Source organism: Thamnophis sirtalis, unplaced genomic scaffold (assembly GCF_051295495.1).
Source record: "Thamnophis sirtalis isolate CommonGarterSnake01/CBP01778 unplaced genomic scaffold, rThaSir2_p1.2 scaffold_1, whole genome shotgun sequence".
Classification (NCBI taxonomy): Eukaryota; Metazoa; Chordata; class Lepidosauria; order Squamata; family Natricidae; genus Thamnophis; species Thamnophis sirtalis.
The window spans coordinates 22,060,200-22,074,677 of NW_028261381.1; the positions used below are offsets into that span (position 1 = coordinate 22,060,200).

At 37.9% G+C, this 14,478-nt stretch overlaps 1 protein-coding gene across 5 annotated transcripts in view; it reads left to right on the forward strand.

Annotated features, from left to right (window-relative positions):
- Positions 1-7,464, forward strand: part of ATF2 (activating transcription factor 2) — a 50,725-nt gene extending 43,261 nt beyond the window's left edge. For all 5 annotated transcript variants that reach the window (XM_087708809.1, XM_087708787.1, XM_087708797.1 and 2 more), the window contains one exon: positions 4,575-7,464. In XM_087708809.1, coding sequence (XP_087564935.1) covers positions 4,575-4,801 — 227 coding nt within the window. In that variant the 3' untranslated portion in view covers positions 4,802-7,464. The remainder of the gene's footprint in view (positions 1-4,574) is intronic.
- Positions 7,465-14,478: the final 7,014 nt, after the last annotated feature.

A 14,478-nucleotide genomic window follows, 5' to 3' on the forward strand; every position in this document is an offset into this window, starting at 1 on the left:
AAATTTTCTCGCAAGTTTTGAGCTTGTGTAAATTTCACATTTCTTACCCAAATTCTTTCCCACGTATCCAACATTATTGGTTCTTCAATATTTTGAGCCCACTTTACCATACAATCTTTAACTAATTCTGTTTATGAATCCATCTGTATTAATACATTATATATCCTCTTTGATCCGCTTGATTGTATCCCATTCCAGGTTTTTAACTTCCCAATCTAGTGTTCCGATGAAAGTCTTTATAGAGAGAGTGTTCCTCTTCCCTTCCCTTCCTCCCCCTGTCCTCCCCCCCAATCTCTCCAGATCTGCCTATTGCGCCCAGCTACCGTATCTCTTTGCTGCATGACACATCCGGGCGGCTTGGGGGAGGGGGTAGAGGAAGGGGAGAGAAACAATCTCCATGAAGGTTTTTCTCAGGATCCTAGAAGTCCACTTTCTCTTTGGAAAAATACTATTTGCATTCCATTCCATGGGATGGAAAGGGAACTTCAGAATACAGGAGCGCCGTATTCCTGGAGCCTGGCAGCTGTCGCATTCCGAAGTTTCCTTTCCATCCCGCACTTCTTTCAGTAGCCAAAATCCCAACGATGCTGATAGCTTTTTCCAGAGAGAAAGTGGAGATCTAGGGTCCTGAGAAAAATCTTCGTGCAGAGGTTCTCTTCCCTTGCTCCACTCCCCCCCCCCCCCCCACAATCTCTCCGGATCTGTCATGCAGTGCTTATTGCTACTGCTGCTATTGAGCCCAGCTACCGTATCTCTTTGCTGCATGACAGATCTGGGCAGATTTGGGGTGTGGGTGTGTGAGGCAAAGCAGCCTCGTTTCCTTTATGCTTCCCTTTTGCCGCTCAGGCACTGCCGTGAGGAACCATTAATCCAAATGGAAGGGATCCCTACCCATCCTCATCCAATGGGCTGCTCCCAGCCAAGCACAGCAGCAGCCATTCAGCAGCCCCCGCATGTCTTTCCCTCATCACTGAAGAGAAAAGTGGATTTGAGGTCGATAAAAGCCTTACTCTTTAAGAAAATCAACCCCCCACACGTCACATTTTTGCCCTCCCCGGCCCCCAGGAGCAGTTTGCAGGCCTCCCAAACTTTCTGCATGCCCCATTTTTCACAAAAAAACGGGGTGTGCAGATGGTTTGAGATGCCTGCAGAGTGCTCCTGGGGGTTGGGGAAGGCAAAAACATTTTTAAAAAAATTTACCTCTTCAAAATCTTGGTGCATCTTATACTCTAGTGCGTCTTGTACTCCGAAAAATATGGTAGATAGAAATATGGGAGTCAGTGAAAATAAACATTCTCCTCTTATTAGCCAAAAGTATCAACATTTGCTCCAAGGATGAAATTACACAATAGAAATCTACCTTTTGTGTTTAATACTTACAGCATTTTTCAGATGCTACATAGTTCTTTGGGCATTTTAAAATGTGTGTGTTCAACAGTCTCTTTAAACGACATAAAGTAACCAAAATTTTAAAAAGGTGTAGTCAATTCAGCTGCTATATCTTAAATACTTATAAATGTTCCAATAAAAACCTCTTTCCTGTTTTCTGAATTTGAAATTAATATTTAACTGTATTAGTTGTACATATTCCTGTAGTCAAATGTCTCTGTTAATTACTTTTGGCTATTGGCCTTTTTTTCATGTGTATTTCTATATCATGTAAAATTAGCATTGTTTATTTCATCCAGTAAATTAGGTCCAGTTCTCCAACATGGAGTCTGGCACAAAGTGGAACCTTTTCTACAAAATCCATATCTGTTTATTAGCCGTGTAAATTGCAGATCCAAAAACTTACTAATAAGTTTCATATTGAAATTTTTATTTTAATATTTATATATACTCTCCATATAGTCATATTTCTATTCACAACATATAATTCTAAGTATTCACACAAAGTAGAAAAATGTGTAAAGCTGTATATTCATTCCAGAATATTATATATACGTATACACACACACACACACACACACACACACACACACACACATAGTTGTTGAGAACCAGGGATATGTTTTTGCATTCACTAGCTTCATCATAGTATTGGTACTGTAAACCTATCTTGATTCTGAATAAAAAGACAAATATTTTAGAAATAGCAGGTAAAATAATATATTTACTGTATATGTTACTTGGTAAATTCAAAGTCAGTTGGAGTGAATTGTGCTTAAGATAAATAAAATAAGGAAACTTATAAATGCTTGATTAGGCATCTATATAGCATTGAAAACTATAGTTATAGTTACGATAGAACAAAAGGAATAGGCTAATGTAGGGGTGTCAAACTCAATTTTATTGAGAGTCACATCAGAGTTGTGTTCGACCTCAGGGGGCCAGAATGGGCATGGCCAGGGTGGGGCGTGGCCAGTTCAATATCACTTATGTCGGGGGGGGGCACCTATGGTGGCCCAAGTGCTCTGCCAGAGAAAATGGGCTCCCGAGCTCTGTTTTTGGCTATGATGGCTTCCTGTAACCCTCTGCCAACAAAAACGGAGCTCGGGAGAGCTCCCTGTGGCTCTCCCAAACTCCGTTTTTGCTGGCAGAGGCACTACAGGCCAGTCCTTCTCTGTTTCCAGGGCAGCCCCGCGGGCCAGACCTACCGTAGTTTTCGGAGTATAAAACGCACCTTTCCCCCCAGAAGAGGGTGAAAATTTGGGTTCATCTTATACACTGAATGTAGCCCCACCCATCTACCGGCCCCCACCCTTTGGCCTCTGCCTCCCAGCAATTTACCTCTTTGCAGGAAAAGGGGGACTTGCAGAGGCTTCAATAAGCTATAGCAATTCCTGCAGCCTCTAACAGCAGATAATTGGGATAAATTGAAAGTGAAACAGGCAGATTTTTTTTTTCCTTGTGCTAATCAGGCTGTTTGCTGCAAAGAGGTAAGTCAACAAGTATAAATGCCTATAGAATGTTCAAATTATTAGACTTATTTTTTAAAGACTGCTTTATTATTATTCTAGACAACTTAACAAAATGAAGAAGCTTTTTAAAATAAATGCTTGATCTGAAGAGGCCCCGTGCTATTGTTTTAAAAAGTGCTATTCTTTTAAACAGCAGAGAATAGCTATACTTCCAGAAAGCACATCAATTTTAACAACATCTGTCCTAATATAGTCTGAAATATAACACTACAAACAGTGCATATTGTCTATACTGTTTGTGGCAAGGAGGCAAATTGCTGAGAGGCAGAAGCAGATACCTTCCCCTTGTTTTCCTACCCAAAATCTAGGCGTGTCTTATACTTTGGAGCGTCTTATACTCCAAAAAATATGGTAAGCACCCCATGGGCCGGATCCAGCCCCCAGACCTTGAGTTTGACACCCCTGGACTAATGTAATAGGTTTTTTTTTTTAATAAAGACACACAATCACTAAATAGAACTTTGTTACAGGTATGATGATTAACATTTTTGAAACAGTCGATGAAATTCAGTGTTGAGTAGAAACTGCAGTTTTGTCTCCTCCCCCCCCCCCTTTTCCCGGTACAAACCACTTCACCTACTTTGAAATAGTCTTCATTTTCTAGGACAGATTTTTAGAGGGAGGAAAGAAATTGCCTTACTCCCCAGTGCATTGATGGAAGGCAGTTCTACCAGCAACAAAGCTGTGTTGGATGCTACTGGCAGGACATTCTCCAAATCATTATTTGAATTTGACAGAGCTGTGTTATCTGCCCAGCTTCCCCCATTAGTTTCCTATGCCAGTTGTTTTCTTCATTGGAGGATTTCATGTTTTGAAAGGAAGTAGAGAAGAAAAAGGCAAAAGATATTAAGTAGTTATTCTTTATTTATTAAAATAAAACATTTATTCGCAATATATATGACTAGCAGCTAATGCAGTTTAATAGAACAGGAACTTGCTTTTTTGTGTGACTGACACTAAATATTAAACTTGGGAGGGGGAATTTTTGATTAGCCTGTTTCACAGGGAGATGCATAGGTGCAATTGGGCCATTAAGGCCCTTCATGTTAATACCTATCTCCCCTTTTATTTCCAGTTATTGTAAGAGCAGGAGTCCGAGGAGTGAAGTAAATTATAATGAAACCATTCAGCTGCTTTTCTCAAAAATGAAGGGATCACATTGTTTCATGAAGTACCTTATTTTTCAGACTATAAGACGCACCGGACTATAAGACACACCTAGACTTAGAGGAGGAAAACAAGAAAAAAATAGTTTTTGGCCTCCATGGGCCCCATTTTCACCCTCCCCGGCCTCCAGAAGCACTTTGTAGGCCAAAAACAGGCCTGATTTTGGAGAAAATGGGGTGTGTGGAGCATTGCAGAGTGCTTCTGGGGGCTGGGGAGGGTGAAAACACTATGCACAGAGGGTTCGGGAGGCCAAAAACAGGCCTGTATTTGGTCTTATAAGATGCACCAAAATTTTCACCAACTTGGGGGGAGGGGAGTGCATCTTATACTCCAAAAAATACAGTAGCTTTAAGTGCTTGAGGATCTGTACTGCCTGTTAAAACTTTTAAAAACTTTGTGTCGGAATTTTCAACCTGTAGTTCTTTGGATATAACATGATGCATGTTTCATGAACAAAGAATAGAAATGCTGTTCTTCTCTTTTCAGCAACAGATAAAGATGACAGTTCCGAAGACATTTCCGTGCCAAGTAGTCCTCACACCGAAGCTATTCAGCATAGTTCCGTCAGCACTTCTAATGGAGTAAGCTCCACCTCCAAGGCAGAAGCAGTGGCTACGTCAGTTCTCAGCCAGATGCCTGACCAGAGTACAGAGCCAGTGCTGTCACAGGTTGTCATGGCTCCTCCGTCCCAATCACAGCCTTCAGGAAGTTGATCAAAAACTTAACTTTGTTTTTAGATATTCCTTAGCAGCTTCAAAGGGAAACCAAGGAAATAGCCTTCATCTAGGAAACATCTGTAGCTTAATAATTACTCATCTGTAAAATACAAACTTGAATTTGGCTTTGGAAGTTGGCAAACAGGAATTGCACAACCAGTTTTAGTCTCCTTGTAGTCACTTTGGTTCCTAACTAGGATGGCTCGTTATTTTCAGTGCTTGTCATGTAAAAGTGTTGGTACAGTTGAAATGTACTCCTCTTTCATTTGATGGTATTCCAAAAATAATAATTAAGACCAGTCACTAAATACTCATCCTAAAACTGTGATCATAATCTTATAATATTTTATACCAAAGTTCTACATAGATTCCTTTGTAAAGTTGACAAGATCATAAAGCACTAGGCAAGGGGGGAAAAGACCGGAATGGTAAATTTGCTTTTAGTCTTTTTGCCTTTGTATTGTTTTGCACATTATGAGAAGAAAACATTGGGAGATATTTTTGATTATATTGTGTAGCATTATTATTATTTTGGCTTTTTAACTTTGGATGTTTTTTTAAATAATTTTGTTCGACAGGGCCAGTACAGTATATGATATACAGTACTTTTATGCACATACATAATCTTGATCAGGGTCATTTTAGCTAGATTTTCTTTCTAATTGATACCAGTTTAGCTAACACTTTCATTTTAAAATCAGGACTTTCATTTCTGACATGGAAATAAATTCTGTAGCTGTCCATTTACAAAAATCAAAGAAGACAGTGGACAGATGTTAACAGGGTTGAAAAATGGAACTGTTTTTCAAAATCAATATAACTTGATATTTTGTGGTTTCTTGACTCTTAAAAGTGAGAAGCTTTTGTGCATTCTACTATGGTATGGGTGCCAGAAAAGCTTAAATTCCCTCATCAAACAACTCAAGATTTCTTTCTTTTTTGGTTATTGTCTTGTAGTTGCAAGGTAACTTGACTTTGTTCTTGTGTAAGCACTGTCATGTTTTAGTAGAGAAATTTTGATACCTGGATGCGGGGAAATTAAGGATTTATCATACCTTGGAAACAATTACAGTGTGTGTGTGTGTGTGTGTGTGCGTGTGTGTGTATGTGTGTGCGCATGCAGTATGCATTTATGAGTGCATGTAGATACATGAGTGAAATAGAGAATGATTCAGTACTTAATGCCGGCAATCGGAGCTTGAATGTTTAAAGATGCCTTCAATGTGATGCTGGCTTGAATAGGTGTTTGCAATTTTGAATTGTAATTTACTGTGTGAACTTGGATAATTAACATTCCATGATGTAGTTTCTGATGAGATGGTGTAGGTACAGTTCATCTCATTATCCAATCATCTGTAGGATACAGAGGTTTTTTTTTAATGTGCCATTATCTATTTTAATTCTGAATTTACTTTAAAAACAACAGCAGTATACCATTTTATTAAATTGTTAAATTTCAAAATATAGGTCTGTGCATTCACATCAGTAAAACTTTGTAGAACAATGAAGTAAATTAAACAATGCAATATCTGGCAGTAAAAAAAAAAAACCAGGAGAAACCCATTATGTATATACCAAGCATTTATTGCATTTATTGTGGGTTGTGTGACTTGTTTCACCTATGCTTTGTTTTAACCTGGGGTGCCATCAAGCTGTGAAGTCAAAATTTTAAGTGGTGGCAATGACAGAAAACAACTTTATGGTGTACAACCAAACTTGAACAGAAACTGGATGCAGTCATTAAATTATGTATATATCATTTCAGTACTTTTAAGTCTGCAAATAAGAATTGAAATATTTTGGGTATTAAAACTACAAGGAACAGGTTTTTGCATAGTTTGCAAAGAAGTACTCTTAATTGCCTTTGCTTTATCAGGTTGTTTGAAAAGAACTGTAATACTGAAAGCAAGCTTACAGAATTTAAAACCCAGAACAAAAACAAGAGTCTCCATCAGCAAATACAAATCCTGAAAGAAACCTCCACAGAAGATTGCTTCAATCTAATTCTAGCCATGCCGAGGTGCGGATGTGCCCCCAGTTGAAAGCAATGCATCGTTGATAGGTGGCATTTATGTTCTTGTGAACACCTGATGTACGCACCTGCTTTGTGCTCCCTCCAATTTAGGCACAATGTAAAAAGCAGGGGATCTGGACTCATATCCCTATCTGAATTGGAGCGATTACTCTCTCATTGTGAATTCCATGAACTAGGTAAGAATAATTTGGTTGTGTTTGCTCTGCTAAATATGATGAGCTGTGCTGTACTCTACTATCTTCATTTCTGTTCTGAAGCAGCTCACGGAATTAAATGGTGATGCCTCAGTAACTCTGCCTGGAGCAATATAAGCCAATCTTATTTTAAAACCTTATTTAATGTAACACGGTGTTTTTAGTAACAAAAGTGTTGCTGTTGTAAATCTAAGTACGTGTGAGGAGATAATGTAAAATGATTTTAATGGAGGGGTTAGTGAAAATCCTATCTATGTTCAACAAAACAGTTGTACAACCATAGATTCCGTTTTAAACTGTATGTCACTACTTCTGTACTTTGCATTTGCGTTCCTTGAATTTGACATGTTTCACAAACTGTACCGTTTTCTTCACTGTGCAGTTTGCATGAGTAAAATCATCAAGAGAATAAAATTTATCTTTAAATTGTATCTGCTGTCTTGCATTTATGAGATGAGATTTCCTGCCGTTTCTCTACAACACCGCATAGTGCCAGAGAATAGGATTTGTTTCCTGCATAATTTTGACTGAAGCCATCCTGCTGTTAACATACCGAGATATCATTCAAATCCTGAGCGGGCATGTCTCTGAGATTGTGCTATTAGGATATTGGTACTGAAAACAGCAGTACTGAAATTACAATTGTTCCAATGATTTAGAGCCTGGAGAAAGGTTTATAGAGCCGAGGTGGCGCAGTGGTTAGGGTGCAGTACTGCAGGCCACTTCATCTGACTGTTATCTGCAGTTCAGCGGTTCTAATCTCACCGGCTCAAGGTTGACTCAGCCTTCCATCCTTCCGAGGTGGGTGAAATGAGGACCCAGACTGTGGGGGCGATATGCTGATTCTGTAAACCGCTTAGAGAGGGCTGAAAGCCCTATGAAGCGGTATATAAGTCTAACTGCTATTGCTAAGTGACCATACTAATTTTTAAACAGCCATAATTCCATTCCGACTAAAAGAATTACATGGATATAAACTTTTTCCTATTAGATACCCTCTCCCAAATAATGTGCTAAGTAGGACAAGAAATACACAGATACAAAGAGATTTATTTTTGTAAATAGAAATTAAAAATCTTGAAATACAAAGGGTACGATCATATCTACAATTGATACACATTTAAGCTTTTGCAAATAATAAATACTCTTTAAGCATAGCAAGGATTCTAATGTTACACACAACAGTAAAAAAAATACTGAACAAATTTGCATTTATTCAGCTTTTAACATAAATTGAAATTTAATTAATAACATTCTGTTTGCATGGAATTTCAAGATACCACACATTTATAAATTAAAGTTGATAATAAGTCCTGTCCCCAAAGCTATAACCATACGGATAGTCCTCAACTTACAATTCTGTTTCATTTAAGAGAATGAACAAAATTACAACAGCCTTGGAAAAAGTGTCTTACAACCTGTCTTAAAAGTTAATGGCCCATCACGCTTCCCATTGTTACATGATTGCCTTTACAAAGATTGCAGCATCTTGTGGTCCTGTGATTTGCAACTTTCTCAGCTGGCTTCCAACAAGCAGAAGTCAATTGGGGAAGTTGGATTCATTTCTTGACTGGGTTTTGCTTAATAACTAGTAAAAAAAAAACACTCATAAGATTGGGTCTGGTTATGTAGTGAGGTTTAATGACTAGATCAATGTGCAGCCAAAATTCTGGTCCTAATTGTCGTAAGTTGACGACTACCTATACTAGGATAAAAGTCCTAAATCCTCCTATTGGATAACTCATTTTTTGAACACTAAATATATTATCCAGGTGTCTGTAAGAAATAAGTTTTGTAAAGTTCTCAAAATTGAAGCATGTACAGGTGGTCCTTGACTCGCAACAGTTCATTTAGTTACCATTCGAAGAGCCATAGTAACAGAATGGAATGCAGTATTACAGCCTATTGTTGACTGCCAGGGGTTCGATCCTGACCAGCTCAAGGTTGACTTCACCTTCGATCCTTCCGAGGTCAGTAAAATGAGGACCCAAATTGTTGGGGGCAATATGGTGGCTCTGTAAACTGCTTAGAGAGGGCTATAAAGCACTGTAAAGCAGTATATAAATCTAAATGCTATTGGTATTGCCATAGCACTGAAAAAAAGTAACTTATGACAGTTTTTCACACTTCAGATTGTTGTATCATCTTCCTGGTCACATGATTAAAATCCAGACGCTTGGCAACCAACTTATATTTATGGCAGTTGCAGTATCCCGAGATCATGTGATCACCTTTTGCAACCTGACAAAGTCAATGGGAAAGGCAGATTCACTTAATCACAAAAGTTGTTCTAACGTAACAACTGCATTGATTCACTTAACATCTGTGAAAAGAAAGGGTTATAAAATGGAGCAAAATTCACATAACAAATTTCTTGCTTAGCAACATAAATGTTTAGCTCAATTGTTGTAAATCGAGGACTACCTGTATTTTGCATTAAGTATAGACTGGGATTAGTGTAAAAGACTGTTGCCCTTGGAATATAGAATACTGGAAGGCAATTCAGTAATGCAACAAGTACAATATTTTACCCATCATTTTACATTTTAAGCTTTTCTTTTTTTTATGGATATATTTTGAAGAAAATACGTAAACAAATATGAAAAAGAAGAAAAAATATTAGATATAATGATGGATTCAGAGTCCAGACATCACAGGGTTCATTCCAGAAATCCTCTCTCCCTTCAGAGGGTTTATTCTTTTTATAGTTTTTACAAGCAAAGCAATGAGCATATAGCAACAGCATTGTAATTGGCTAATTTTCCTTGTCAATCTCTAAGAACATCCCATCCAGGATAGAATCTCACCTAACTCAATAGTTCCTGGTACTGCCTGTTGTTAATTAGGTGAGCTCATAGGTAAAGAGGTAACCAGCCACTGAGATCATGGCAGTGTGTTGTGCATGTCTTTTGGTAACCTTTCCTCTATTCCTACAATATAAAAATGGTTTCCAGTTTGAGTTGAAATCTCTATCAATATCAAAGTTTCAATACATATCTATTTTAATTTCATATCAAAGCACATACCGTAGCTTCAACTTGGAAATTGTTCCAGTAAGAAGCATATACCAGTTACCTATCCTTTAGCAGTTATATACAAAGCTAATTCAGGGGATATATAGTTTCATGGTTTAATAAAAATATAGATTGAAATAAAATGCAGCTTTTAAGACTTGTTTCATACTAGAATGATTGTTTTCTAGAATTGTATTATAGTTTTGCCACAAAATATGAAAAAAATGATCCAAGCTGGTCATTGAAAATGAATTGTCAAGTTTAGAAATCAAACCTGGAGTATTATAGTAATGATAAAACATTTTATACCAATTTTTTCTAAGAATGATGTTTGAAGAAATTTAACAGTTTCTTCCACTGAAATAATTTCCATTGCATCTCTGTTGATGAATCTATTTTATTGTGCAATATTTTTCCGATTCAGATTATGAGTCCTACTTCACCAGCAGTCTGGCCCAAGAGCCAAGGTGGCACACTGGTTAGGGTGCAGTACTGCAGGCCACTTCAGCTGACTGTTATCTGCAGTTCAGCAGTTCTAATCTCACCGGCTCAAGGTTGACTCAGCCTTCCATCCTTCTGAGGTGGGTGAAATGAGGACCCAGACTGTGGGGGCGATATGCTGACGCTGTAAACCGCTTAGAGAGGGCTGAAAGCCCTATGAAGCGGTATATAAGTCTAACTGCTATTGCTATTGCTATCTTCTCAGTTGCCTATTTTTAAATTTCAAATTCAATCTAATATCTCATTGCTTATTTCTGCAATTCTATGTATGCTACGTATTTGAAAATACTGAATACTTATCTTTGTCTTATTAATAATTAAATCTAGCCATCATAACAAATTGATAATTCCCTAATTTTGCGAGCATGAAGGGGTTTTTTTGGCTGAGCCATGCCTATATAGTTTTCATTTGCTGTGGTTTGTACTACATGTGGCTCCATTCCACTCCTGACCTGTTCTCTTATTAAACACTTCACTTAAGCATTTCTTTCAAAAATTGAATTGTTTCAAAATAACCCTTCTTCAACTATAGAAAGAGCTATCTTTCCATTTCTTTCCCTTTATTGTTAATCATCGGGCATACAACTTTTTAAAATGCCTTAATTTTAGAGTGACAAGCAAAATGCCTGAAGAATGAATGAACGAAGTATTCACTGTATCAGACTTTCTGTTTAAGAAACATTACATAAACTAGACCTAAAAGGTACTTTCGGGTTTTAAAAGAGATGGTTTTCAAGTATGCATTTGTAATATTGGACAATTAAGCTAAATGAGAGATACCACAGTTTCCCATTATAGATAAGCAATCTTGTGTGTTAGAATGAGAAAATTGTTACATTTCTCATTTAACAATATATGTGATGGTAGTCTCTTGAGAAAATGTTAGTTAAATGACTCTGAAAACTTAAATATTTTGTATGGTTTGTTAGTCTTCAATTTTCCCCTGAGAAAGTCAGATGATTGCTTTGGTTTCTACTCAATAATACAAATTGTGATTGCCGTATGTTTAAAATAAGAACAAATTGTATTATTTAATTCTAGTTAAATTAGTGAAATGTAATGTTGCTTTTGTACATTGCCTAATGTCAATTTGAGGTTTTACACAAAATTGGTTTAAAAAAAAATCAAAGATGATGAAGATCTGAAAGAAGCCAAAGAATACAAAGTCTTGCAAATATTGCAAGCAATAATGCCAGCTTTAAAAAATAATGTTTCTAATAATAATAAATGTATAAGTGGTCTCAGAAGAAACATTTTATGATTAAATATTAAAGCCTCCCAGAGTCCTTTGATTGTGAAATGACAGCATTATAAATTTAATAAATAAAAATAAATTTTAAATCGTTCCTTTGCATTTACATGAAAATATGAACTTCAATAAACTGAATTAAAATAAAAAATATCAATATTTGCACCACTTGAAAAAAAAGATTATCTTATGATATATAGCTGGATTTGAGCAATAATTATTTCCAGTTTATCATTTGGAGTGGCTCAACCCCATTCTGAGGTTCAGACTTCATTTTTTTTGTCATCACAAATAGATATGCACTATGCAAAAAAAAAAATACCTTTGCTCTTATGAGACAGCTCTTGGTCATCTAGAAAAAAATATCAATCCCAGAATTCTGATTTTGGGTTATGATTTGTGAGGAGATGCTACTAACTGCTTTCTTTATCTGTTCTATACTTTGAATCCTATGTTTGCTACCCAGAGTCATGGGGGCAGATGGGTACTGTATTTTTCGGAGTATAAGACACACCGGAGTATAAGACGCACCAAGCTTTTGAAGAGGCTTTTTTTTTTAAAGTAGGTAGGTAGATAGAGGGATAGAGAAGAAGAGACAGAGAGAGAAATACAGTAGATAGGTAGGGAGAGAGAGAGAGAGTAGGTAGGTAGGTAGGTAGGTAGGTAGGTAGGTAGGTAGGTAGGTAGGTAGGTAGATAGATGATAGATAGATAGATAGATAGATAGATAGATAGATAGATAGATAGATAAAGGGAGAGAGAGAGAAATACAGTAGGTAGGGAGAGAGAGTGTGTGTGTGTGTAGGTAGGTAGATAGAGGGATAGAGAGAGAGAGAAATAGAGAGAGAGAGAAATACAGTAGATAGGTAGATGTTTCTGCTGGCATAGCACTTGATCAGTGTAATTCTCATCAATCAGTTAAAGAGTTTTCCAAAAGGAAAAAAAAAGTGTTTGCAATCTGCAAACCTCCCAAAAATGGCCTGTTTTTCACGAAAATGGGCCTGTTTCCCCCCCCCCAAAAAAGGCAGGAATGGGTTGCAGAGTGCTTTTGGGGGGGGCAAAAACGAGCAAAAAACGCTAGTTTTCACGAAAATGGGCCCATTTTTTGTCAAAAAAAATTGCATGCTTAGTCTTATGGAAGCTTATAGAGTGCTGCTGGGGGCTGCGGGAGGGGGCAAAAAACGGTCCGTTTTTCGCTCATTTCTGCCCTCCCCAGCCCCCCAGGAGCTCTCTGAAAGCCTCCATAAGGGTTTGCACGGCCATTTTGGTGAAGGGGCAGGGCTTCAGGAGGCAAAAAATGCTGTATTAGGTGTATAAGACGCACCCAGATTTTCAGCCTCTTTTTTGAGGAAAAAATGTGTCTTATACTCTGAAAAGTATGGTAGCTGTGTAAATCAATAAAATAAATTAAACGTGTACAGACGGCACCTTTTACCAGCTTAATTCCTGAGACCAGATAGGTTTCAATGGATGGGGCAGCACCATTTATACTGGCCTGCTTTTTTTACCAGTTCCAAGGCTAAAGAAATGTGTGTTGATAAGTCCTAAATTTGAATTAATGACTAAGCTACATGACACATTCCATAAATCTCTCCAAGCTCCTTGGTATAACATACTGTAAAAGTAAATCTCTTGAGGATCTTTCATAATCTGGTCTAGTTTTAGACTGATACTAATATTGTTGCAAATTACAACAGCATAGATATAATATCATTGCTTAAATAAGAAGGGAAATCACCCTGGGAAGGCATCAAATAGCAGAGTCTTAAACTCGTTGTGTTAGTGGATGTTATTAAGCATGGAAGAAACTATATTTTTTTATGATTATGATCTTGATGTTCTACACTTGTGATGATAAACTTATGACGTGCGTGTCATTTTTGGCGGCACACCTAGAGGCCACACAGTATTTGCAACATGTTATTTAGGCAGTGTTCTGCCCTTTAAAATTGGCCTAGTATGTATTGCATTTCTTGGATTCCTCTGTAAAAAGTTAGACTTCTATCCCAATAAGTTTGCAAGTTAAAAAGTAAGAATTTAAATTTTCAAGTCAAGTTCACGTCCTGATGACTTCATGGCCACATTTGTGTAGGTTTCTTCACAACAACGTAGAAATGCCAGTGTCTTCTTCCAATACTTTTTTGGGAAGTTTGGTGATACATCTAGAGGCCACACAGCTCCTGGAGACCTTTTGGAACTTACATGAGTGGTCCAGCGATAGGATTCACTTACCTTCCTTGCCTCGTCTCCGCATGCACACCACGTTCTGCACATGTGCAGGTTTCGCGCATTATATCGGTGTGGGTGGGTGGAGCCTCCCGCAGCCGCTGCTACTGGTTTGCATGAACTTGAGAGAACCGGCTGAATACCACCTCTGGAGTTGTCGCTAGAGCTTTTGGGAATCAAGCAAGAATGTTCTTGCATGCTTTTCGGACTTTCCAGAGGCTGCACGAGAGCAAGACCCTTTTGCACAACTTCCAGAGGATTCACAAGAGCACACCACTTTCCCATGCAGCCTCTGCAGCCTCCAAAAAAGCACCAGAGCTTCCAGAGGCCACACAAGAAAGTGGTGTGCTGTCACATGGCCTCTGCACCCCCTGAAAGTCATGCCTTTGTCCTTTATGGACCCTCCAGACAATGGGGTGCAATTTCCCATCCTTTTGGAGGCTGCAAAAGCCATGC